Source organism: Haliotis cracherodii, unplaced genomic scaffold (genome assembly GCF_022045235.1).
Source record: "Haliotis cracherodii isolate W230 unplaced genomic scaffold, xgHalCrac1.p SCAF_11, whole genome shotgun sequence".
NCBI lineage: Eukaryota > Metazoa > Mollusca > Gastropoda > Lepetellida > Haliotidae > Haliotis > Haliotis cracherodii.
Genome location: NW_027266266.1, coordinates 8,191,245 through 8,217,536, shown reverse-complemented (window position 1 = coordinate 8,217,536; position 26,292 = coordinate 8,191,245). Strand labels below are relative to the sequence as shown.

At 39.4% G+C, this 26,292-nt stretch overlaps 1 protein-coding gene across 3 annotated transcripts in view; it reads right to left on the bottom strand.

The window, feature by feature from the left end:
• The window catches only part of LOC139455349 (signal peptide peptidase-like 3), a 66,139-nt gene that overhangs the window by 26,388 nt on the left and 13,459 nt on the right, over nucleotides 1–26,292 (bottom strand). For 2 of the 3 annotated variants that reach the window (XM_071236906.1, XM_071236905.1), the window contains exon 2: nucleotides 1,180–1,235. In XM_071236906.1, coding sequence (XP_071093007.1) covers nucleotides 1,180–1,217 — 38 coding nt within the window. In that variant the 5' untranslated portion in view covers nucleotides 1,218–1,235. Of the gene's footprint in view, nucleotides 1–1,179; nucleotides 1,236–4,455; nucleotides 4,509–26,292 lie in introns of those variants that run through there. The other variant, XM_071236904.1, reaches the window with a different exon arrangement.

The following is a 26,292-nucleotide window of genomic DNA, read 5'->3' as shown; positions in this document are numbered from 1 at the left end:
TCCTTGTGACGACATCTAGCAAATCCCTTAAAAATGGCACATTTCTACTAGTCATTATGATACCTTAATTACTGGGAAGATTGGCAAGAGATATAGGACCAGTGCCAGTTTCTATCACTGAACAGTACATACAACTGGGTCACATTGCCCAAAACAGGTAATTTTTAATGACGGCCCATCTGAGGTTTCACAAGGAGGCCTTGTTTAAGGCTTTCACCCTTCCCGAAATAAGTGACAACCACCATTGTTTATCATGGTTTATCAGCCCTGATATTGTCATGGGACCTGGTTCATTAATCCTAGGAACAAACTTGGCCCACACATGCTTCTGAGCAAATCTGGTTGTCAATTATTTTCACAGATCACGGTTATGTGAGACGGTCACTCATAATTATTTCAAACAAACTTGAAGCTCTTGGTAGTTTTCTTATAGAACCAAGAGCATACAGTTATCACTATTCGACTAAAGCTCTTGGTTATCACAGAAGAATGCAAAGCCACATCTTTAAACCATATCAAGCTTATCAGATATCTTTAAACTTTCTCCTCCCATTGAGTGTGTTTGCCCGGTTTTATGCTGTTTCTTCTAAAATAACAGGCCTTCTATACATATTGAACAAAAAAAAGCTAAGGATTATGAATTTTGGGTGGAAATTTTTCTTAGTAAAGACAATACACAATTTCATGAACATATCTCCTAAAAATATTCATGACACCAGAAATGGGCTTCACCCATAGAATACATGTGGGGAAACAAACCCAGGTCTACCACGTAAACAGCCAACACTTTAACCACTTGGCTACCCCACTGTGGCATAGGTTCAACTTACTGTTTTGTTGGGGAAGAATTTTACATGATAGCATTAACTATGCGCTTTGTTTGTTTGTTTGAGTGTTTGTTTGTTTGTTTGTTTGTTTGAGTGTTCTTTAACTCTGCACTCAGCAATATGCCAGTTATATGACAGCAGCTGTTAATAATTGAGTCTGGACCAGACAATCCAGAGATTGACATCACGAAAATTGATCCACACAATTGGGATACAATGACATGCATCAACCAAGTCAGTGAGACTGACCACCCGATCCCGTTTGGCGCATCATACAACAAGCATAGTGCCACTTAAGACAAGCATGGGTTGCTGAAGACCTATTCATGGATCTTAACGATGTGCAACTTACGATATTGTGGCTGCCTCTGTCAACTGTTCTTCACCCATGTTGGTAGACACCACCTCCTGCAAAACACGAATTCATATATATCAATGTCAGGGCATTCTACAGAACATGTATATGGACAATGTATATGTACACCCTTTGTAATATTCCAGTTATATCAAGGACACATATTATGGGTTTGATAAATGAATGAACCATGTCGATACGATCAAGAGGCCAAATCTTATGAAAATCCTACAGGTCTAATCTTGAACATTTGGATTGCCTCCCTTTGTGAACCAGTCTTTGTGTGTGTTGTTATATTGTTAAAGGCCACATTCAGCAATAATGTGACCGCCCCTTTCGGGATATAACATGCAGTTAACCAAGTCACTGAGCCTGACCACTCATTAAATTCATGTGCCTCTTACCGCATACATAGATTGCGGGGGACCAATTCTAACCCCAAATCCCCACATGGTCAGACCTCTGATGTGAATGACCCAATGGAGACACATGGGGCCACTAACTGTATACAACACAATATTAGTGCTGGTGCCATCTTTTTAACCCTCCTTAAAATCAAATTTGTAATTTGTCTGTTGCCAGGCCAGATGCCTGTCTTATAAAAAGTTAAAGATTAGAGGTGCAAAAATCACTATTTAACCGCTGTCAAAAACACAACAAAATGGCTTTCATGTTGGCCTACGACATACACCATTTCTTTGCCGTATCTATAAATAGATAAACGTCTTAAGACGATACAATCAAACCCAGGTCTTCAGCGTGACAAGCGAACGCTTTAACCACTAGGCTACCCGACCGCCCCCACAGCTTTAGCACTTAACATGGCAACTCAAAGCTCCAAACTTGTCACTTCCTGCTTACGGAATTTTCATTCTCAGATCACAGGACATAAGCACGATACGATATTGGATCAAATCATTGCCACCTTCTTTCATGTCTTTATCAGTTATAAATAATGCTCTAGCAACATGCATGGAGTGAATACATGTGACTACTCCACGATACACATCACACACACAATAGAAGGGGCTCACAGATCTAGATACACCAAGGTCAAGGCAAGATTATAACCAAGGCTTTGGGCCCGAGACAAGCTCTTGACATGCTAAGCAGACAGGTGTGACTTGACTCTGTAATACTGTATTAAGTCTCAAACAACTGTTGACATACACATTTTTAGATGTGTAAGTTGCATGAGATAGAAAGTCTCAGGTCATAAAGTTTTCTCAGCAGGCTTGGACCATGTGGATTGTTTTAAGCGATCACCAATAGCTTTGTCATGTTGCATAAATTCTGATTTAGAACAAGAAACATGGCATCCTTAGTCTATTATAACTTCAATGTTAATCTTTTTATTATTTCAGTGTATGTATGACTTACAGAATGGAAATAAATTGTTACATTGGCGTGTTCATGACCACAAATTCTCTATAAGCTGAGACAGAAAATCGAGTGCACACTGATCCAATTTGTCTGGGGTAATAATAGTGCGCTTTGAGCATGATATTTAGAATGGAAAAAGCGCAATACAAATGGACTACTACTACTACCACTACTACTACTATCATTATTATTTTTTTTAATTATTAATATTATTATCATTATTATTATTATTATTATTATTATTATTATTATTATTATAATAAAGTGTCTTTTTTCCCCCAGCTTTCAACAGAATATTTCTAAACATCTCTATGAAATTACAGCATAACATTAAAATTCACACTCTGAGAATGTTTCTCATGTCTAGTATTCATAAAATACTTCTGCACATCTTAGCATAAGAACACAGCACATGAACACATTCGGATTTCTGACCAATCAATGGCGATACGTATCTCCCAGCTGACACTATTTTCTGCTGCCAACACCAATAGAATTTCCAAAACAACAATTGAACAAACATCTGTGTACCTAGCATTCTCAATAAATCAATTTCTTAAAACATTCATATATGCGCACCCGTCATACACGGTATAATTTCTTTCAAATAAATCAAGACAAGCCTCCTATGTTAAATCATCAGATGAGAGTAGAAAGATAAGAGTTGAAAGCACTGGTAGAAGTTACATCGAGGAATCTAGAAGGAAGTGACAAGACAGGACTGGCAACTACCGACTCGGTCATCGCTGGAAATAGCGACCAACACATATCAGCTTGATTGTTTACACTGACGATAGTTATACTAGGTTTTATCCACAAGTTGGAAGCAGTTGTCAGGGAAAAGTCCCAAATTGGAACTAAACATTAACCAATTCATGCTGTTACATTTACAACTAGTGTTATAGCATTGTAAGGTGATTTATATTCACCGATAACAGGACCAATGTAGAGAAAAAGGCTTTAGTGCCTAGCTTAACATTATTACCTTGACTACAATGTTAGCATTCAATGTTAAAATAACTCTAAATTTAGGAAATAAGAGCTGAAAATTTTCTTTTGAGCAAAATAACATTTTTTTCCAGTTTGCTTTCCAAGGGCACTTAGTTTGGACTCCTAGAATCCCTATATATAGAATAGTCATATTACCATATGAAACCGCACAACATTCTCTTAACTGAGGTAACACATAGTTTCAAGACACTTTCTCCCTATTGTTACAGGTAAGATTCGACAATGTAGTCTATGAAAACTCGACACCTGCCAATCATAAAATGTACAATGAGAAAAAACTAGTCGGTGAATCTGTCTGTTGAATTAATAACCGCTTGGGAACTAATGTATGTACCACATAGTTTCATATTACATGCCATCAATAAATATACACGTATCATTTAGTATCAATACACGACTGCACAAAACAGGCACAAAATATTGTATTGCAGTGATGGTGCAACGTTTTGTTGCAGCTCTGTCTTACATCTAACAAAAACATACATTATACTGAAACAAAGAGATCTATATTACTGTCCAGCTGTCCCCAATTATTGATCACATATCCCAACATAAATCAAATTATGTCTAAAAAACAATTATGTTCAGTATGAACAAGCCATTTTGTCAACATGGCGATTGTTGCTTCAGGAAAGAACAATGCAAAATTAACGATAAATATATAAATGAGCCATAGGTACAGCAATAACAAGATACATGTAGGTAATCTATCTACCTTTACAGACCGTCTGCGCTACATTCCTTCGCCACAACACTGAGAAATGGGTCAATGTAGTCATTTGACCAAAACACAGACTGTCAACAGTCGGAGAGTGGGATTCTGTGAATGCACAGTTGCACACACAATGTTTTTGTACATATTCTCACAAATGAACTTACCATGAAATATCCTAACAGATCTCACTGAATATATGTGCTGGACGAGAGAGGTATTTCCTGACTTGTAGGTAAACAAAGACCACTGCTGCCCTCCATGTGCTACACAGACTGGGGATTATGGGTAATCTATATTTAGCTAAAGGTTGAGTCCAATAACTAAAGGGGTGTTGGGTAATAAAAACAAATTTTGTTTCAATAACAAACTCCAGACCATAAATGTGAAGGTTACTTGAACAAAGTATATTAACACTGCTAAGTACTAATGATAAAACTATAAATAAACTACTTCAAAATGTGACATTCTTAAAGTGATGAACATCCTTCCACCCCTTTGAGAATGACATGAACTGGTCTGCAACAGCTGACCAGACTGCACTTCAATTTCTTCCTTTTTGTCTAGTTAATAAATAGGCATGACAAACTATTGATTAATTCATGAATAGCAACATAAGCCCCCCAAAACTGACAAGGGGGATGGATTAGTAAACAAAGTAGTTGTTACCTAGGGCATATTCACACATTTATGATTAGCCAGCCTTAGAAAGCATGGGGCATACCCTAAGCTGTGTCTGGGGATTGTCTTTGTGTAAGTATCTACCAAGGGTCAGCCCCCAAGTGGCCTGAGGGGACAATTATCTAAGTTATCAGATCAAGGTAGATAGTCAATTTCAGAGATTGCTATTCAAACAAGAATGTATATGCCATTTTTATAACTGTCATTGAACTTGTCACCTGGGTAGAACTACTAAAATAAATATTTTATCATACGGTAATCTTAATTGCAGTCCAGAAAGTTGAATGTTGAATATCTGTGACATTTCTTTGTGATGTTTAAGATCTCAGTTTGTACAATGGTAACCTTTCCTTCAAGTTTAGTTAATCGAATGCTAATCAATAATTTACATTGAAAGAAAACACACTCCTTTGTTATATGAGTTGTTCATATCAACCTTAACATCATGAATATAACATTATGATCAATTAACACTTACTTCTACTGTGTAATGCTGTTTTAACATGCCAAATGAAATCAATTTGGGTCAGGTCAAATATCTCTATTTTCATTGGATGAAAAGAGTCAGCACAAGGAACAATACTTTAACCACTCTGTTATCAAGAAGTGAGTGAAAGAAATTGCTCTGGAATGACTGAATGCAATCATGCTAATGCTTTCATGAAATGTATGAAATGTATTTATTGTACCTACACAATCGAAACAGGTGAAATGGGGTTTAACGTCGCATCCAAGATTATTGCACTTATATAGTGACGTGCATGTACGTGTATGTGTGTGGCTGCTTGTACTAGTCCGGACTGATGCCGATTTATAGTGCTAGCTCACTGAGATACCATGCCGCAGTTTAACATGAATACCCCTCAGACACAGTTATAAGACGGCAACTATAACTAATCATGTCTGGACCAGACAATCTAGTGATTGACATCATGAGCATCAATCTACGCAAATGGGATATGACGACATGTATAAACCAAGTCAGCGAGTCTGACTACCCGATCCCGTTAGTCGCCTCTTACGACAAGCATGGGTTGCTGAAGACCATTTCTCTACCCAGATCTTCACAAGTTGCAGACAGTTTCACGAAAGATTATTTATTTAATGAGTGAGTGAGCTTTTAGCAATATTCCAGTGGGGTACACCAGAAATGGGCTTCACACATTGTACCCATGTCGGGATTCGAACCCGGGTCTTCGGCATGACGAGCGAATGCTTTAACCACTAGGCTACCCGACAGCCCATTCATTTAATGAAGAGAGGTCCCTTAATTCAAGTTGAATGATCCCATGTTTTATGAAAACCGTCTCCATTATTCCATGAAAGATTACTTCTATGATGAACTACGTACACTACTTCCCTGAAGACTACCAACAGTTCTTTACGTCACAGATGCAGCTCCAGACAGACAGATGGCCAGCAATGAAGAACAAATGCCCAACTCCTTACAAGATCACAAGCAACTTGTCCACAACATTCAGGGTAAGTTCAAGTGTAGCAGCTCCCAAGGTCAATAAGATCAATGATGTGTCTGCAGGCGACAAAGAACTGTCTGCCACAAGAACACAGCCTTAACAGCACCATGTGGGGATGACACATGACCAGTTGTCATGGCGGTAGCACAAAGCCAACCAAAATGTCATCACATATACAGCAGATGCTGACAGGGGCACCTGCTTCCAGGCATAAATGACTTAGCACACTTGTTTGAGTTGGTGGTCCTCTTGTCAAAGGGCACAAGATTAGATTGAACTTTTCGGTAAATTATAAACCATGACTTGCAAAACAAAAAGGTCTATGCTTATTTTAGGTTTGTGAATTATCTTTGAATGTGTGTATGTTAGTGAGTGAGTGGGTTTTGGGTGGGTGGGTGGGTGGGTGGGTGAGTGAGTGAGAGTGAGTGGGTTTTGGGTGGGTGAATGAGTGAGTTTTGGGTGGGTGAGTGAGTGAGTGAGTGGGTTTTGGGTGAGTGAGTGAGTGAGTGAGTGAGTGAGATTTACATCGTTTATAGCAAAATTCCAGCACTATCAGGGCTCAGGGAATTGAACCAGGCCTTACAATTATTAATGAATATGTCTTGCCATGGGAATTTAAACATAATTCAATATATCATGCATATACTACACCAAAAATGTTAAGGGCCACCCTATTCTTCATATAAAAAAGTTAATCTGTCATGCCATGACATTATTACTGAAATATTAAGAAAGAATCAGGTGGTCCTTAACTTTTCTTTAGCAGTATATTTTAAGCTGATGTTTAAATGCAGATGTGTATAAGCCTCATTTCATGAACTGCTTTCAAAAACAGGATATCAAGTCACACTTTAACTCTGTGCAGCCTTCATTTAGGGCTAACAATTTATGGGTGTAAGTCAGAAGCCGATGGAGAGTAACCAGAGTATCTTAATGTCGTTTGTTTGACACGACATTATGTGCATCAGTGGTTTTAACAGGGAAACAAAATGGTGTCTTGTGTATATATACTACCTACATAACAAGAGTTAGCTTTCATTATTAGGTTATTCCAGTGGCCAGAGCTGTACAGTCTATTTTATCTTGGAGATTTTCAACAATTGTATTTGTTGATTTTTTGCAGTTAATTTTTCTTCTTTCATCCATTGCAAATCAAGAAGGAATTGGGTATTGAAATTTACTTTGAGTATTGATAGTTTACTTTGGGTATTGATAGTTTACTTTGGGTATTGATAGTTTACATTGGGTATTGACAGTTTACTTTGAGTATTGATAGTTTACATTGGGTATTGATAGTTTACATTGGGTATTGATAGTTTACATTGGGTATTGATAGTTTACTTTGAGTATTAATAGTTTACATTAGGTATTGATAGTTAACTTTGAGTATTGATAGTTTACATTGGGTATTGATAGTTTACTTTGAGTATTGATTGTTTACATTGGGTATTGATTGTTTACATTGGGTATTGACAGTTTACATTGGGTATTGATAGTTTACATTGGGTATTCAATTTATTTTTACTCTCTTGGGTCCAATCTATTGGGTTTTGTTACCCGATGAGTAGACTTCTTAAACAAAATAATTCCAATTCTAGGCTGTTTCAGGTAACTTCTCATCCGCAAGTGTTCGTGTGCTCACCCTAGTGACACACATGTTGCATAACCTCAGGGATACATACCTAAGTTACAATATCCAAGATGTTGCACATCTGTGCATTATCCACTGTGTTACAGGTCATGTATATGTGGTTCTCAAAAGATCAGTGGAAAGAACTGTACACAAGTTACGCAAGTTATACAAGCTACATTGAGTAAATATGCACAGTTTTGTTTAGGGCTGCAACGATACAGGAAGGTCACGATACGATACGCATCTCGATATTCTGGTCACGATACGATACGTATCTCGATACGCAATGATACAAAAAAACAAGACTTAAAGCATGTAAAGATTGAACCTTTCATGATTTTGGAACAGTCAAAATTATTTTATAATAACAAGACTACTGAAGTTGTTCAGCTTCAAAGTGGAACTTTCTCTAACTTTCCTTAAAAACAATTCAAAGTTCAAACACCAGAAAAAAATTAATGTGCTCCACCAGTGATACAACGTCAAAGAATTTTGATGCAATGGTCGAAGAAATTGTATCTGAATTTTTTGTTTTATCAGGAATAATATATTCAATATCGTGTTACCTTAGTTGCAGCTTTTACTATATATATATTTAAAATTATAAGAACCACAAGTGTAGCATTTTGGTACTGGTGATTGCTGTTGCAGGATATTTTTACGTATGGAACAATTTGACCAGTCACCCTAGGGACTTCCCGTGCTACATGTATTTCGATTGCGAAAACGTTATGTTGACATATATTAGCCAAATTGCCACAAATATGACTTTTGACGAGTCAAAGTAAGGCCTTTTTCATATATGTATCCATTCTCTAGCAACTAAAGTTCGTTTCAATGCGTCAAAAGCGGTAATCTGAACGTGGTTGCTGTATCTCTTCACACACGATTTCACCTAACTTAATGAAAACAATTATATTAAATGAAATTTTGAGTTAAATTAATAAAATATACTACAAACACAAGTCCAGATATATAATGAACACGTTTTAATAACAAGATAGTATAATAATGGTATTGAATTGCGTACTTCAGTTCGGACTTGCTGACTTGTATTTCCATTGTTATGTGCTTGCGATGATCAGCTGATAATGTTTAATGAGATGGGGAAAAACATCTGTCGGTGTAAAACCTGAGCTTATTAAAAATGTAAGTACGTTTTTGGGAGCCATGCGTTACCGCGCGCTATAACCAAGTTTGCGGTTTATTGAAAGGCACAATAGCGAGGAAACGCTGTACTTGAGATTTGCGTTCCGTATCGTGGTGTATCGATAAATGGGCCCACGTTTATCGTATATCGTATCGTGGGTCAAGTATCGCGATGCATCGGAATATCGGTGTATCGTTTCACCCTTAGTTTTGTTATACAATTGGGTTACCCAATGTCTTCATACTCATCTGCACTGAGGCAACTGGAAAACAATTAGGTAATGGTGATTTTGTTTGTGCTTTTGAAGCAAATACACAGCTTATCTCAAACACTCGGACTGAAAAATAAATATTACTTTGAATTTTCAAGCAGTTCTGGCTTTTGGCTCCATGCTGTCTGTTAGCAAGAAAGAAACCGAAAGGTGTGTCCTTAAGCACTATAAACATGATAAATGACAAGCTTTTTCATCGAGCTGTAATGTTATTATTAGGCTATTTAAACTACCGTATTCTACATAATAACCGCCCAGGGCGCTTTCAAAATTAGAAATAGGGGGCTCTTAGTAGAATATTATTTTGGTGAAAAACAGCAGAGTTGATAGATTGTAAATTTCGTGGTTTATGCTGACAGCCTGAAATGTTTATATACGACAGATATATAATTAAGTATGCATATAACCATCCTTAATGTGATAACACTCATATTATACACGAATAAATAAGTCTTGTGTACATTGATCAATCGGAAGGGGAGCTAATTGTTCACTAGCCAATATATTAGCAAATATCGCCATGGGCGCTTATTAGAGCGGGCTGCTTATTATGTCGAATACGGTAATACATCTTATCATCGCTCTTTGATAAAAGCTGCAAATTTGTCTACTGTCCAGAATAGGCAAGCCAAAAATGTTTAATATGGTACTCAGCGACATATCAAAACACACTGATAATTTCCCCAAACCAAACATGGTGTTCTCTGAATTCAAGTAATTTAATTTCTAACAGCTGCCTCGAATAACTGCCGAAACAGATTCCATAGGGTGACATATTACTGTCACGGTATAGTCTGGTCTAGACGTGATTGATTGGAGGCCGACATTATATAGCCGGATGTAGCTATGCCAATCATAAGTCATCACTAAACAACAAACAATGGATTTGGCAGCGAGAATGTTATGCACGGTGTAATGTTATGCACGGTGTAATGTTATGCATGGTGTAATGTTATGCACGGTGTAATGTTATGCACGGTGGAATGTTATGCACGGTGTAATGTTATGCACGGTGTAATGTTATGGACGGTGTAATGTTATGCACGGTGGAATGTTATGCACGGTGTAATGTTATGCACGGTGGAATGTTATGCACGGTGTAATGTTATGCACGGTATAATGTTATGCACGGTGGAATGTTATGCACGGTGTAATGTTATGCACGGTATAATGTTATGCACGGTGGAATGTTATGCACGATGTAATGTTATGCACGGTATAATGTTATGCACGATGTAATGTTATGCAGGGTGTAATGTTATGCACGGTGGAATGTTATGCACGGTGGAATGTTATGCACGGTGTAATGTTATGCACGGTGGAATGTTATGCACGGTGGAATGTTATGCACGGTGTAATGTTATGCACGGTATAATGTTATGCATGGTGGAATGTTATGCACGGTGTAATGTTATGCAGGGTGTAATGTTATGCCCGGTGGAATGTTATGCATGGTGGAATGTTATGCACGGTGCAATGTTATGCACGGTGGAATGTTATGCACGATGGAATGTTATGCAGGGTGGAATGTTATGCAGGGTGGAATGTTATGCACGGTGGAATGTTATGCACGGTGGAATGTTATGCACGGTGGAACGTTATGCACGGTGGAATGTTATGCAGGGTGGAATGTTATGCAGGGTGGAATGTTATGCACGGTGGAATGTTATGCAGGGTGGAATGTTATGCACGGTGGAACGTTATGCACGGTGGAATGTTATGCACGGTGGAATGTTATGCAGGGTGGAATGTTATGCAGGGTGGAATGTTATGCACGGTGTAATGTTATGCACGGTGGAATGTTATGCACGGTGGAATGTTATGCACGGTGGAATGTTATGCACGGTGGAATGTTATGCACGGCGGAATGTTATGCACGGTGGAATGTTATGCAGGGTGGAATGTTATGCAGGGTGGAATGTTATGCAGGGTGGAATGTTATGCACGGTGTAATGTTATGCACGGTGGAATGTTATGCACGGTGGAATGTTATGCACGGTGTAATGTTATGCACGGTATAATGTTATGCCCGGTGGAATGTTATGCATGGTGGAATGTTATGCACGGTGCAATGTTATGCACGGTGGAATGTTATGCACGATGGAATGTTATGCATGGTGGAATGTTATGCACGGTGTAATGTTATGCACGGTGGAATGTTATGCACGGCGGAATGTTATGCACGGTGGAATGTTATGCACGGTGTAACGTTATGCACGGTGGAATGTTATGCACAGTGTAATGTTATGCACGGTGGAATGTTATGCACGGTGGAATGTTATGCACGGTGGAATGTTATGCATGGTGGAATGTTATGCACGGTGGAATGTTATGCACGGTGGAATGTTATGCATGGTGGAATGTTATGCACGGCGGAATGTTATGCACGGTGTAATGTTATGCACGGTGGAATGTTATGCACGATGGAATGTTATGCACGGTGTAATGTTATGCACGGTGGAATGTTATGCACGGTGGAATGTTATGCACGGTGGAATGTTATGCATGGTGGAATGTTATGCACGGTGGAATGTTATGCACGGTGGAATGTTATGCATGGTGGAATGTTATGCACGGTGTAATGTTATGCACGGTGTAATGTTATGCATGGTGGAATGTTATGCACGGCGGAATGTTATGCACGGTGTAATGTTATGCACGGTGGAATGTTATGCACGGTGTAATGTTATGCACGGTGGAATGTTATGCACGGCGGAATGTTATGCACGGTGTAATGTTATGCACGGTGGAATGTTATGCACGATGGAATGTTATGCACGGTGTAATGTTATGCCTGGTGGAATGTTATGCATGGTGGAATGTTATGCACAGTGTAATGTTATGCACAGTGTAATGTTATGCAGGGTGTAATGTTATGCACGGTGGAATGTTATGCACGGTGGAATGTTATGCACGGTGGAATGTTATGCATGGTGGAATGTTATGCACGGTGTGTACCATCGTCATCATCATCAGTTTTATCATTATCACTTCCACTAAATTTGGCATGAAAAACAGGTTTGTTGGTAAAAAATATATACACATACAAATTCCAATTTTAAATACAGTAAACTTCAGTTATAACGAACTCAAAGGGACCACTGATTTTAGTTGTGATAACCGTAGTTCATTATAAGCATATATACAGTATACATACTGGCTGGGACTAAAAAATAAGTTTGTTATATCAGTCAATTTGTTATAAGTGTGTTGGTTATATACATAGTTTACTGTATTTTGTTAATTTCATCTCATCATAATGTTTTGAAGTTTTTAAGATAAATTTTCAACAGGTTTAAATCACAGTAACTTATATAACATAATTATATTGAAAGCAACAGTAAATGAGGTGTTTGTAACATATTACTTATTTCTGGTGTGCAGAATAAAAAACAGTACTTTCATTATTCTATATCTCTTCACATGTCAATTGTCTGGAGTCCGAGGATTCGTAAAACAAGTTTTAAAAAAGTCTGACCTTATCGGTAAAGTATCACAAAATCTGTATAAACGAGGAGCCAGGTGACAACTGGCTATAGAAGTATAAAGCTGGGTGACCTAAATTACTCACAAACAGAGAGTCATGTTTTATTCATCATATCCATGGGCCAATGACCCCCGCACTTGGAGGCTGTGACTGCTGCTTCCGATGAACCTCATCTAACATTCAGCAATAAGTTTCACGGCATGGGTCACTTTTAGCATGGTCATATTAAGTCTTTCAACACCAGTCAACCAGAAGTGTTTACTGCTGGGACACCAAGTTCCCAGAGACTCTTGTGTGATAGATGAAGCCAACATTTATCAAAAGAAAATATCTGCTTGTAAAATATATTTGCTACTACATGTTATACACCATTTCAAAGGTCAGATCCTATGGTTTATAAATATGAAAGTTATGTTTTTCACATTATTTAAAATAATGCATTTATTTATTTATTATAGATTTAATAAATGAATGATATTACAGGTAGGTCCATAAAAATATATACTATTTTGACGTGACTACGGCTAGCATATTTTCTTAAAGATCAGTAAAATGAAAATGCTGGTCAGGTGGTCTGGTGTTATTCTGGGGACGAACAAAGTTATTCAACATGTACAAGTTTTTACGACTTTTGAAATCAGCAACAGATGAACTGAGCTCTAAGCAACACGAGCAACCTACACAATGGTTACCTTCTTGACTGGTTTCTCATTGTGTCTAGTAGAAATCCAACAGGACCAGTAAATAATTGAATCTGGACCAGACAAACCAGTGAATGATATTATGAGCAACAATCTAAGTCTCAGAGTCTGGGTTGATGCAATCAGCATGGGTTGATGCAATCAGATCTTAGTTCTCGCTACCGCTAAACAAAGATCTGAGGACATCCCATCCCAGGCAGCTTTCTTGTGCTTTACGGCACTAATTTCAAATTGGCTTCTATGCTTCGAAATATATTTTGACAAATTCTCGATTAAAAATTTGGAACCTAAACAAAAGAACATTCTGGAATGGGTAATAGATGGTCTAGATTGTATAGATTCAGTTGTTAAACCCGTAACTATCGTTCGGAATACCCTGTGTTAAAGTTTTCGAGGTTGGATGATTAGAAATCACATTCCGACTGTCAATTTCATAATCTGGTAAGCGACGCTCTGATTGGTCGGATGAAAGGTCGTTCTGACCTGACTCCTAATGGGATGTCCTCAGATCTTTGTTGAGCAGTAGCGAGAACTGAAGTCTGATTTTAATGAGATTGGGGTTGATGGGGACCCATTCTAACCAGGAATCCTCGGAAGCTTAGTTCAGAAACTAACATGAACAAGATGCTGCTATAATCCACAAGCGGCAAGATTCAAACCTGCGAAGTCTGTACGGCTAACAAAGGCAGTCTTCTGCCACAGTCACATAGAAGAAATGGGGAATTGACAAAGACATACTTATTAACATTAGAATATAAAGACTAACTTATACTTGAACAAGGTTTGTATTGTTTGCTTGTTGTTTAACGCCGCACTCAGCTACATTCCAGCTATATGACAGTGGTCTGTAAATAATCGAATACGGACCAGACAATCCAGTGATTGACATTATGAGCATCGATCCGAATTAAAACAATAATATTTATTAATGTGTATTTTACTAACATGATAACGGAGACAATACCCGAGTCCTGCCCATTTATCTGCGATAACTGATACAAGAAGACATGTCTCCATCTTTACATACAAAATTTTGAAGCCCATGAATACTCATTGCTCAAAGCCATGGACTTTATACTTTATAGTAAAGACTCCGAGTCAGAATAACCAAAAGAAATTACGTCGCTTATCGTTTATCGCCACCATTTCTCGGACACTTTCATTTCGGAAAAGATGTTGTCAATTAACTACAACTGTTTTTTTTATGACTGCAACCAGGTTATTCCAATACATTTGATAGAGTTTTCCATAGCATCTGTACAAGAATTCCACATCCGACCACTGTCAAATCCGATAGTTTCTTTTCGTTTGCAAATATATGCTTTCAATTCCAATGGGAGAGCTTAGCTCCCAATACGCCTTCATTTTAAACCAATTCAACACTTTTTATTCAAATAGATAGGAGGGCCTGAATGAACTGTCACCAGCTATGGGGAAGATGGCGACAATAGTTTCTTATGGGAAGATGGCGACAATAGTTTCTTATGCTGAAGATGGCGACAATAGTTTCCTATGGGAAGATGGCGACAATAGTTTCTTATGGGAAGATGGCGGCAATAGTTTCTTATGGGAAGATGGCGACAATAGTTTCTTATGGGAAGATGGCGACAATAGTTTCTTATGATCAGCAAACAATGAATTGTTGTTGCTTCGCACCACAGTGGTTTTTGGTTTGGTGTGTTGTTTAACGCCGCACTCAGCAATATTCCAGCTATATGATGGCGGTCTGTAAATAATCGAGTCTAAACCAGACAATCAAGTGATTAATATCATGAGCATCGATCCACGCAATTGGGATCGATGACATGCATCAACCAAGACAGCGAGTCTGACCACCCGATCCCGTTAGTCGCCTCTTACGACAAGTACAGTCGCCTTTTACGGCAAGCATGGGTTGCTGAAGACCTATTCTACCCCGGAATCTTCACGGGTCGCGTACCACAGTGAGTGGCCCTCTTCTTTTATAAATACAAACCCATTCAGTTGTGACTTAAAAGACTGACTTTGCCCTAGAAACACCACACAAGCACATGCAGACACTCTATTGTGGCAGTCATGGCAGGGACAAAGGTGACGTGAAATGGGGTTTAACGTCGCGTCCAAGATTATTGCACTTATATAGCGACGTGCATGTACGTGTATGTGTTTGTGTGGCTGCTTGTACTAGTCCGGACTGAAGCCAATTTATAGTGCAGGCTCACTGAGATACCATGCCGCAGTTTAACATGAATATCCCACTCAGACACAGTATACAGACTCTGAGCTGACCAGTCCTTGTTATGGCCCCTTAATGCCGAGCGCCAGACAGGGTAACAACAAGTACCATCTTTAAACGTCTTTTGATATGAAGCGGCCGGGGATCAAACCCCGGACCTTCCGCTCTCCGGGCGGATGCTCTACCACTAGACCACGGAGGCGGTCGGCAGGGACAAAGACAATGGTTCGATGAATATATGACCACAAAGCTGTTGCAACAGAATAGATGTTACTTAATAAATACTATCAAGCAAGCACCTGCTGCCTGCTTCTTCAACATGTGTTGACTGCATGGATTAAACTATACTGAAACTGACTTTATGTGCTCAGGTGTCATTAACAGACAAAAGAATTGTGTAGAGTAATCTCCCTTGATGTGGGGTGGTTCTGGTGATACAACCAGATGTTGCTTCTAATTGATTTACCTAGAGACCAAAGAAGATCCTTTTGATAAGTTAGTCCAAGAGCTGTTACAGATCAATACACTGCATGTTTCACATCATTTTATTCTCAAATTATATGTTTCATCACGGACCTAACACACTTGGGAGCTATCAAAAAAATAAATAGACCTAGAAATTGTTTGAAAGACGACCGCAAAACCAACAGGAAATTTTCTGCAACCAAAAAGACACTGATGCAAGATACTTTTGGATAAATGCTCATGAGAGCCTAAATTAAAAAAATTAGGCTCTCATGAGTATTGATCTACGCTCTTGGGATACGATGACATGCATCCACCAAGTCAGGGGGCCTGACCACCCAGTTCTGTTAGATGCTTCTTGCGACAAGCATAGTGACCTACTCTAACCATGTAACCACCCCATCCTAATTTATCAGCTCCTTCAACAAGCACGGCCAGGACACAAACAGCACAGATAGCACTTCAACACATGAATCAGCTGTCTTCACTCAGGCAACACAAACCTCAACACAACTATCCAGGCCTACAAATAAAACCTTAAGTGATTTCTAAGTGAGGGAATCAATAAACACATTTGTAACAAGACTTCCACAAAAGAGCACTTGTCCAGCCACTGACAGATAAAAGTGCATGTCGGAATCAACAATCTGCAATTCTTTTCAATGGAAAAGTTCCGGAAGCAAATACTTGAAAATGTTCACCTAGCCATTATATCCTCTCTGTCATAATCCCTCATTGACTACTGTCAGAGCACTGGGATGAATGTGCTGTGTCATACTCCAGCTCGGACTTTGACATGCTATGCGTTACATCAAGTGCCTTCTGTTGACACGGTATGCTGTCTGTTTCTGGGTCAACAGGAGTGAGTGAGTGAGTATGGTTTTATGCCTTGTACAACCAGAATAGTTTGCCGAAGACAATTCTAGCCCAGAATCCCCACAGGGTCAGTGAGTGAGTGAGTGAGTATATTATTAATCCGCTTTTAGCAATATTCCAGCAATATCACGGCGGGGGACACCAGAAATGGGCTTCACACATTGTACCCATGTCGGGAATCGAACCCGGGTCTTCAGCATAGCGAGCGAATGCTTTAACCACTAGGCTACCCAACCGCCCCTGGGTCAACAGGACACACTCTTCACAGCATTTACATCTTCAAATTCTGGGAGTTCGCTTGTGCCAGGAAATAATTCACAATGGCACGTCAGCGGGCATATATACACTGGTTCTAGAGTGAGTGAGTGAGTTGGGTTCTAGAAGGGGCTAGGCTTAGTCTGACCAAAACAGTCTGAGTGTACCAAACACTGACTCACCATCAGAATTGATGACATTTATTTTTAATAAATATTTTTTTCTGTTCACAACACACCGCAATATTTCAGCCATATGATGGCATCTGTAAATCATTGAGTCCGGACCAGATTATCCAGTGATTGACATCAAGAGCATCAATCCAGGTATTTGGGATGCAACTGATTCTGTTTGTCACCTATTATGACAAGCATGGGTTGTGAACACCAATTCTAACGTGGATTTTATTTCATAGGGTTAATGTATAGACTTTTATTTCCCAAACTTACGAGACATGATTGAATGAAAGACATTTTACTAGACACGGCATCATACTTGCGGCTAAAGTCACAGTCTGACCAAGGTTTTGTTGCTTAAAATATATTTAATCAAATAAACAAGAAGCTTAAAAGCTCATCCTAAACAAGGCTTAAATTTTAAGTTCATCATAAAGGGTAAACAAGAATATGCAAAAAGAAATAACAGATCAAGTTCCATAATTAATACGGTACTGATACATCAAACATACAACAAAAGAACATGATATTTCATGATGCGCGAAACAAAGGGTCAAAATCACCACAAAAAATATTGTGCTTCAAATAATACAAATACAAAAATGAGTATTGACATGCACAAATGGTTGAATAATGGTCATTAACAAGTTTCAACATTGCCATGGCAAGCATTTTGTTATTGGATCAGAGAAACACATGCTTGTAGTGAGTGAGGAGTAATATTAGCAATATTCCAGCAATATCACAGCAGGGTACACCAGAAATGAGCTTCACACATAGCTCCCACATGAGTGAGTGAGTGAGTGAGTATGGTTTTACGCCGCTTTTAGCAATATTCCAGCAATATCACGGCGGGGGACACAAGTAGCTCCCACATGAGGAATCAAACCTGGGTCTTCAGCATGATGAGCGAACACTTTAGCCACTAGGCTACCCCATAAGCTAGGAGCATATGCACATTATGAAGACAGATTGAACCAGATCCTATTTGATGGACCTGATTCACCATGTTCACGGGATACAAGCAATCCAAATATGACATTAGTTACATTCTATATTAGTCTAGAAGCATTACAACAAGATTAGTGGCCCATCCTTCTCCGGTAATGGCACATAATTGTTTCAAATTGGACGTTGATATCAGTCCAGTTTCCAGTGTGGTGCAGCGATTGTGGAACAGAGGCCCGTTTCTCATATTTTTTTAGCCAATAAATGTCCAATCTAGACGTCTCAAACCGGGGTCAGACGCTTTTCTTATTTCAACTAGTCCCCAAAAATATTTGCTACAGAGTTGCCATCTAGCTCACTGCACTGTAGTCTGCAGGAAATTTCTCTAGTTCAAATCACAGATAGCCTTGCTTTAAGTCTATGGACGTTTAGTAATTCTCCTAATAGGCAAGTCTAGATATGTGGATTAAGGATACCAGTCACTTAAATGAACAACTTGTTCTTATTATTTACATAATCTAGAAGTTATGATTTAAACTAATAATTATTGCCTTAGAGACTTGTGACTTAAGTCTTGGAGTACAGGGATGTATGTAGGATTCCATACAATGTGCCTTTAATGTTCTTTTATTTTCGTAAATTCTGAGTAATGGGGAATTTATTAATTCAAATTGGAAATTTTTACTATCATTAGCAGCAGACATGAGGCTGAATATCGGCCTCTGAGCAGATGTAGATATATCCCAGGAACACTGGCCTAGACTAGTTCATTTTGAACACTGTCATCAATCACAACAGTTCTGCTGACATAGTTTGCTATCGCTGGCCGGCTGAAGACAAGAGTGAGTGAGTGAGTGAGTTGGGTTTAACGCCGCTTTTAACATTATTCCAGTTATATCGCTGCGTGTCAGCTTAATGTGGGAGGAAAGTTCGAAGTGATGCAGGTCTCAGACGTTTACCACTTCGGTGAAACCCACGAGCACGGGTATGGTGCTGACAAACCTAGAAACATAATCGGGGCGAACTGGGATTCGAACCCACAATCATAGGTTTCTGGCGTGCCCAGGGGACGCAACTCTGCACAGCGAATCACGGCGCCTTAGACGACTGGGCCACCCGTGCCCCCCTGAAGACAAGACTTCACTTGAAGCAACATTAGGAAGTTTGTGACATTGTGTGGTATACAAGATAACTGGGTTTCCATGGTGACAGGGGCTTTCTGTGTACCTTTATCAACAAAATGTTAACATATTTGTGTGAGTGAACAAGGTTACATTAACCATATTAACAGCGCTTTCTGTCACGCCATTGCATGTCAGCTTGTCCCAAGTGATGCAGGTCTTAGACGTCTACTTAAGCTGACAAATCTTGGAACTTTATGATCATCATGGTGGCGAATCTGGGATTCAAACCCATGACCATACGTCATGATAGGTTTCTGGCACGCCTAAGGGAGGCAACTCATGACAAATTCCAGTGAGTATGTGGCTGTTGGTGTAGTGTACAGTTGCAATATTCAAACGCCGGACCACCCGATCCATTTAGGTGAGGTGAGGTGAGGTGAGGTGAAATTGGGTTGAATGTCACGTTCAAGATTATTGCACTTACATAGCGACGTGCATGCACATATGTGTGTGGCTGCTTGCACTAGTCAGGACTATTGCCGATTTCATAGTGCTGGCCCACTGAGATACCATGCCGCAGTTTAACATGAATACCCCACTCAGACACAGAAAAAACTGACTCCGAACCAACCAGTTCTTGTTTTAGCCCCTTAATGCCGAGTGTGAGGCAGGGTAACAACAAGTACCATCTTTTAACGCCTTTTGGTATTTCACAGCCTGGGATCAAACCACAGACCTTGACTCTCCAGGCGAACAATCTATCACAATCCATTTAGTCACCTCTTATGACCAGCATAGTTTGCTGGGGACCTATTATAACCCTGAATCCCAACAAGGCAGCAGTGATACAGCCAGGATAATATGGAATAATTCACAAGTATGAAATGATTCTTGGTTATCAGCTTTTCTAGAACAAACATCATATCTGAAATCTTTAGACCAGTCTCCCTTTGATGACCACTATCAAGTGTCAAAGACGCTGTCTGATGTAACACAAGTTTCGGCACGATGTGTTAACCTACATAGAGATTTGGTTGGTTGGTTTGTTGTTTATGCCGCACTCAGCAATATTCCAGCTATATCACGGCGGTCTGTAAATAACCGAGTCTGGACGAGACAATCATGTGGTTAATATCATGAGCATCGATCCATGCAGTCCCGTTAGTCGCCCTTTACGACAAACATAGTCGCCTTTTACGGCAAGTATGCCCTATATAGAGAATGATGGTTACTCATCAAAGGTGTCTTCTTACAGTTAGGACCTGTGAAGATCCGGGGATCCTAGAATAGGTCTTCAGCAACCCATGCTTGCCGTAAATAGTGATTATGCTTGTCGTAAGAGGCGACTAACGTGATTGGGTGGTCAGGCTCGCTGACTTGGTTGATGAGTGTCATCGTACCCAGATTTGATTGTTAACAGACCGCCACCATATAGCCATTCCCAGGCTTGATTGGGAATAGTTTCTAATTTCATTTTGACTGAACAAGTTGAAACTAACGTCCTTTAGGTCAAGGCAATATTGTAGAATTACATTTCTTACATTTTTTGGCCTGTTTATAATGTTCAATGTTAGACAAAACAACTTAACGGAAGTTGAAATGCCAAAGGTGAAAATATACTTCAATCTCAAAAGACAGCCATACTTATATCTGGGTTAGTTGGAAGTATAGACGACACAGCATCCACACTGTTTACAGGACGAGATAGACAGAAATGTTTCACAATGTGATACCACAACTGATCAAAAACAAAACTGAAAACTGTCAAAACAAGTCGTCCTGTTCCTGTTAATCATGTTGATAAGGCCTCATGCTAAGGAAAGAATCATGGCTTCTTTGAAAGGAAAATACAAGCGTCACATCTTCAGATAAAACAATTTTATGAAGTCGTGAATGATTTTACATCATTTGCACTGTGTTAAACTTCAATCCACAGCTATGACAGACTGCAAAATAAAATATGGGGCAATAGCTGATGACACAACAGTGCACAGGATAATAGTTGTCCACCAAATGACTTGAACATACAAGAAAACATGCTTTCCAAATAATGCTCTAGAAACAAAGAAAGATTTGCTATGTATAGTCCTGTTGACACACAAACATACATCTGTATGTTTAAAAATATGTTAATTAAAAAATACCATTTTCCTAAAGCCGGCTGACTCCACAAACTTACAGCAAAGCTCTTTCTCAAACTAGACAAGCTAAAAAACCTTTTGAACTTTTCTTTAATTAGGCTTATCCATGTTATTATTTCGCTTTTTGCTGACCTTTCAGATTTGAACACAAAAGCTAATTTCAAAAACGACTCTCAGAATTATCTCTGCTGTCTTAGCTAAATCTGCTGACCAAACATAATTATTTACACAAATGAACTTCACCCTGATATTGAGCTTGTCAACACTTCGGTAGCAATCCGCTCGTCATTTCCTCCCCGTTTCAGCAGCGCTTCCCTGTGTGGAGCCCCGACGTGCCTCATCATCCCATTAGCATTGCTATGTGGCACAGACACTTCACCGGACACTCCCAAACTAAAGGTCTCGGATCGAACCGGGTGTTTCGGTGTGACCTATCGCGGACATGTTCCCATCCTGTATCTCGGAACTAGGTTCTGTCCCATTTCAATATCAGTCATATCACCCTGTTTTATCAATACTTAAAACAAACTCTGTATCTCATCTTTGTTTGAGATGTAACGGACGTAATTGATGACTTGTTTGACAGTTATTTATTCAGCTTACAAAACAAAGTCTGATGATTTGCCTCGTGGTTTTCTAGCAGTGGAGGTTCTTTCCTGAATGAAGAGCAAGCTGGGCCAACTGGAAATCCTCAAGCTTAATTTAAGTTGTTCAAACCCTCTATTTCAAAGCCTAATTATATCATGCATAACATTCTACATGTTCTAGGAATATTGAGCAATTTGCAGGGTAGACTGAGAAAGTTTCAGTTCCACACACACCTCTAACTACAACTCCTTGGTATGGATATAGGTAATCGAGAGCACATGAATGTGGGACCCTTTAATCACAACCCATCTATTTCATCTTCATTCCACTACTGGTAAGCAGTTCTTTCTTGTAAAATATACATCAAGTGCATCAACTGCATTTTATATGACTATCCTAGACATGTGTGAACAAACTGGTGCTTCAAACCTAGACATGTCGGAAGCAAACTGATCCTTCAAACCTAGACATGAGTGCACAAACTCACCCTTCAAACCTAGACATATGTGAACAAGCTGATCCTTTAAACCTAGACATGTGTGAACAAGCTGATCCTTCAAACCTAGACATGTGTGCACAAACTGATCCTTCAAACCTAGACATATGTGAACAAGCTGATCCTTCAAACCTAGACATGTGTGAACAAACTGATCCTTCAGACCTAGACATATGTGAACAAGCTGATCCTTCAAACCTAGACATGTGGGCACAAACTGATCCTTCAGACCTAGACATATGTGAACAAGCTGATCCTTCAAACCTAGACATGTGTGAACAAGCTGATCCTTCAAACCTAGACATGTGTGCACAAACTGATCCTTCAGACCTAGACATATGTGAACAAGCTGATCCTTCAAACCTAGACATGTGTGCACAAACTGATCCTTCAAACCTAGACATGTGTGAACAAACTGATCCTTCAAACCTAGACATGTGTGAACAAGCTCACCCTTCAAATCTAGACATGTGTGAACAAGCTCACCCCTCAACCCTAGACATGTGTGAACAAGCTCACCCTTCAAACCTAGACACATGGGAACAAACTGATTCTTCAAACCTAGACATGTGTGACAAATGAACATGGCTTTATAATCATGGCTAATCTGGGATTCTAACCCACAATCTGAAGATCCTGGCACATTGAAGGGGAATAACTCTGCACAGCGGATTACTGTATTAAGGTGCAGTTGATGAACAAGAAACCCTTACACCTGCCCTCACATAAATCAAAGGCTTAGTAGATATCATGTGACTACTGACACAGATTCAGACAGCCTACTTGATTGTCGATCACTCCGTACCCTACTTCTGACTTAAGTAGATTATCTCCCCTGATGAGCACATTCAAGGGTATGTGGTCCTTGCGCCTGGACAAGCAAGCTCAGAGCTTATTGTAGCTGACCTGGTTGGTGATGTCAGTATGCGGTAAGTCGGCTATTGGGACACTGGTCGCCTCAAGCAAGGGGACTGGTTCACCCTTTCTGTTATGTTGTGACCGCTCCTGCCTTAAGTGACTACACGTTACAACTATTCAGCATAGTCTATTCACAAAGAACATAATACGCCTCTTGCACAAAATATGGTTGATCCTTAGTTTGTTTGTTTGTTTGTTTGTTGTTTAACACCTCACACAGCAATATTCCAGGTATATGACGGCGGTCTGTAAATAATCGAGTCTGGACCAGACAATCCAGTGATTGATGTTATGAGCATCGATCAACGCAATTTGTAAACAATGACATGCATCAACCAAGGCAGCAAGTCTGACCAACTGATCCTCCTTGTCGCCTCTTATGACAAGAACAGTCGCCTTTTACGGCAAGCATGTGTTGCTGAAGACCTATTCTACTCCAGATCTACACAGGTTTCCAAGCCTTAGTAAAGCTTTCAAACAGTTTTATAGAAGACAAGTGGAGGTCATTTCTAAATTTTACGTATCTGTTACAAACCGATGCTCGATGCAAATCCCTATATGACCTGTACCATATGTTTCTGTGTTGTTTCAGATGAACAAATGACTTGCCTTTGCATGTGTTTGTGGCTGGGGCAACCGGTGATGCAGGAAACGCTCACCTTTTCTCAGACACCTGGTATCATCACTATCTGATAGTGGTTCATAGAAACATGCTTTGTCATTGTACACTGTACTCTTTTAGTTGATATTTCTTATGTTAATGTTATGTTCCATGTTAATGGAAAGTGTGTTGCTTAATTTATTATTAACCACAAGTTTGATGAATGTTATCATCTCTGCATCGTGACCAGTACCACAGAAATAATCACTTGTCCCACAAAAAGTTATCAGAGTCTTGAAAAAATCTGCAAAACATCAGCATGTTCAACAAAATACAAATTCAAAAAACCTTTTTAAATGAATATTCATTTAAACTTAAGACACTGGCATTACATATCACTCAAAAGCCTGTCAAATAGTCTGTCTTACAGACCCTGATACATTTATATCAAATACAACCCATGCAAGTCTATAATGTTTGGCAAGTCTAGATTACTGCAGTATCAGAAAATGAAGAGAATCACTGGGCTCCCTTTTTATTAGATTTTTATTTTCTGTATGATATGTTCATTTCAGAGACTATATGTTAGTCTACCTGTCAAACTACCTTCATCTTAAAGTGCCTGGCCCTTATAAACATGCTCATTGCCATCTTGGCTATCACATGGGGCATCACACCTGCTAAGCTCATTGCACAGGCATACCAGTTAGGATAAAAAACAACAATATTTTAGGACACCTGTGGCCAGCTGGCCCCGTTCCACAAAGCGACCTCAGCTCTGGCTGCAGCAGCAGCGCCCATATTTTAACATAGACTTACAACAGTTGCAGTGCTTGGATTGCTTTGTGGTCCGAGCTCTGCTCCACCTCACAGAGGGGCGTAATGTTAAGTCTGGACTAAACAAACAGAGCTGGAACTAGCTGACTTGATTGTTATCACAGGTAGAGACACAGCCACTAGCCTGTTAGTGCGAGAATATTGAAAATCTAGATGGACTAGTTGTTTATATTACATAACCACTAGACGTAAAGAGCTGCAGACTGTTTGGATGTGGCCAATGTCGTCTACCCCTGCTATCCTGTGACGATAATATTTGGGTGGAGTTATCATTAATGTCCTATCACTGCCTATCCCATCTGTAAAGTAGCAATTTTTAACTTCAATTTTAACTTTAAAAAATACAATACTTTTGTAACTTTTATGTAATTCATATAAAACTTGATACTAATCATTTCTAATGAGTGGAGTGGCACTGCATGGAGCAACGTAGCTAACTATGACTTCTTTAGTTAATAGCTTATTTCAAGTAGGTTAAATGAAACAATAACATTTGGGGGAAAAACAAGACCTCTTTCCTTGCAAACTGAGAGACCACAAGACAATCATAATGAGGGTGAATATGTGATTTTAACTCCATGAGCATTGGCTGAAACCCCAAGATGAAACTCTGCCGAGCATTTTCCAATGCCATCGACAACTTGGACCCTGTGCCCCCCTTTCTCTCCCTCCCCCACAAAGCACATGCATATCAGACAATTGTGACAGTCCTACACATTCAGGCCTGGGCCCCCTTCCACAAAGCCATTGTACGACAATCGTCAGTCTGTTAAAATATGGGAGTTACGATGACCTTAGCACTACAATCACTTTGTGAAACTGGGCCCTGGAATGCCTATTGGAATGCCTATTGGTCTGCTTGTTTGTCCCCTGTTGGCATGTAAGCAATATGAAGAGAGTCAGATCCTTTATGGAACAGACCAAATTCAGTCATTCTGAATATCGTCCCCAAACTTCCTATTGTGG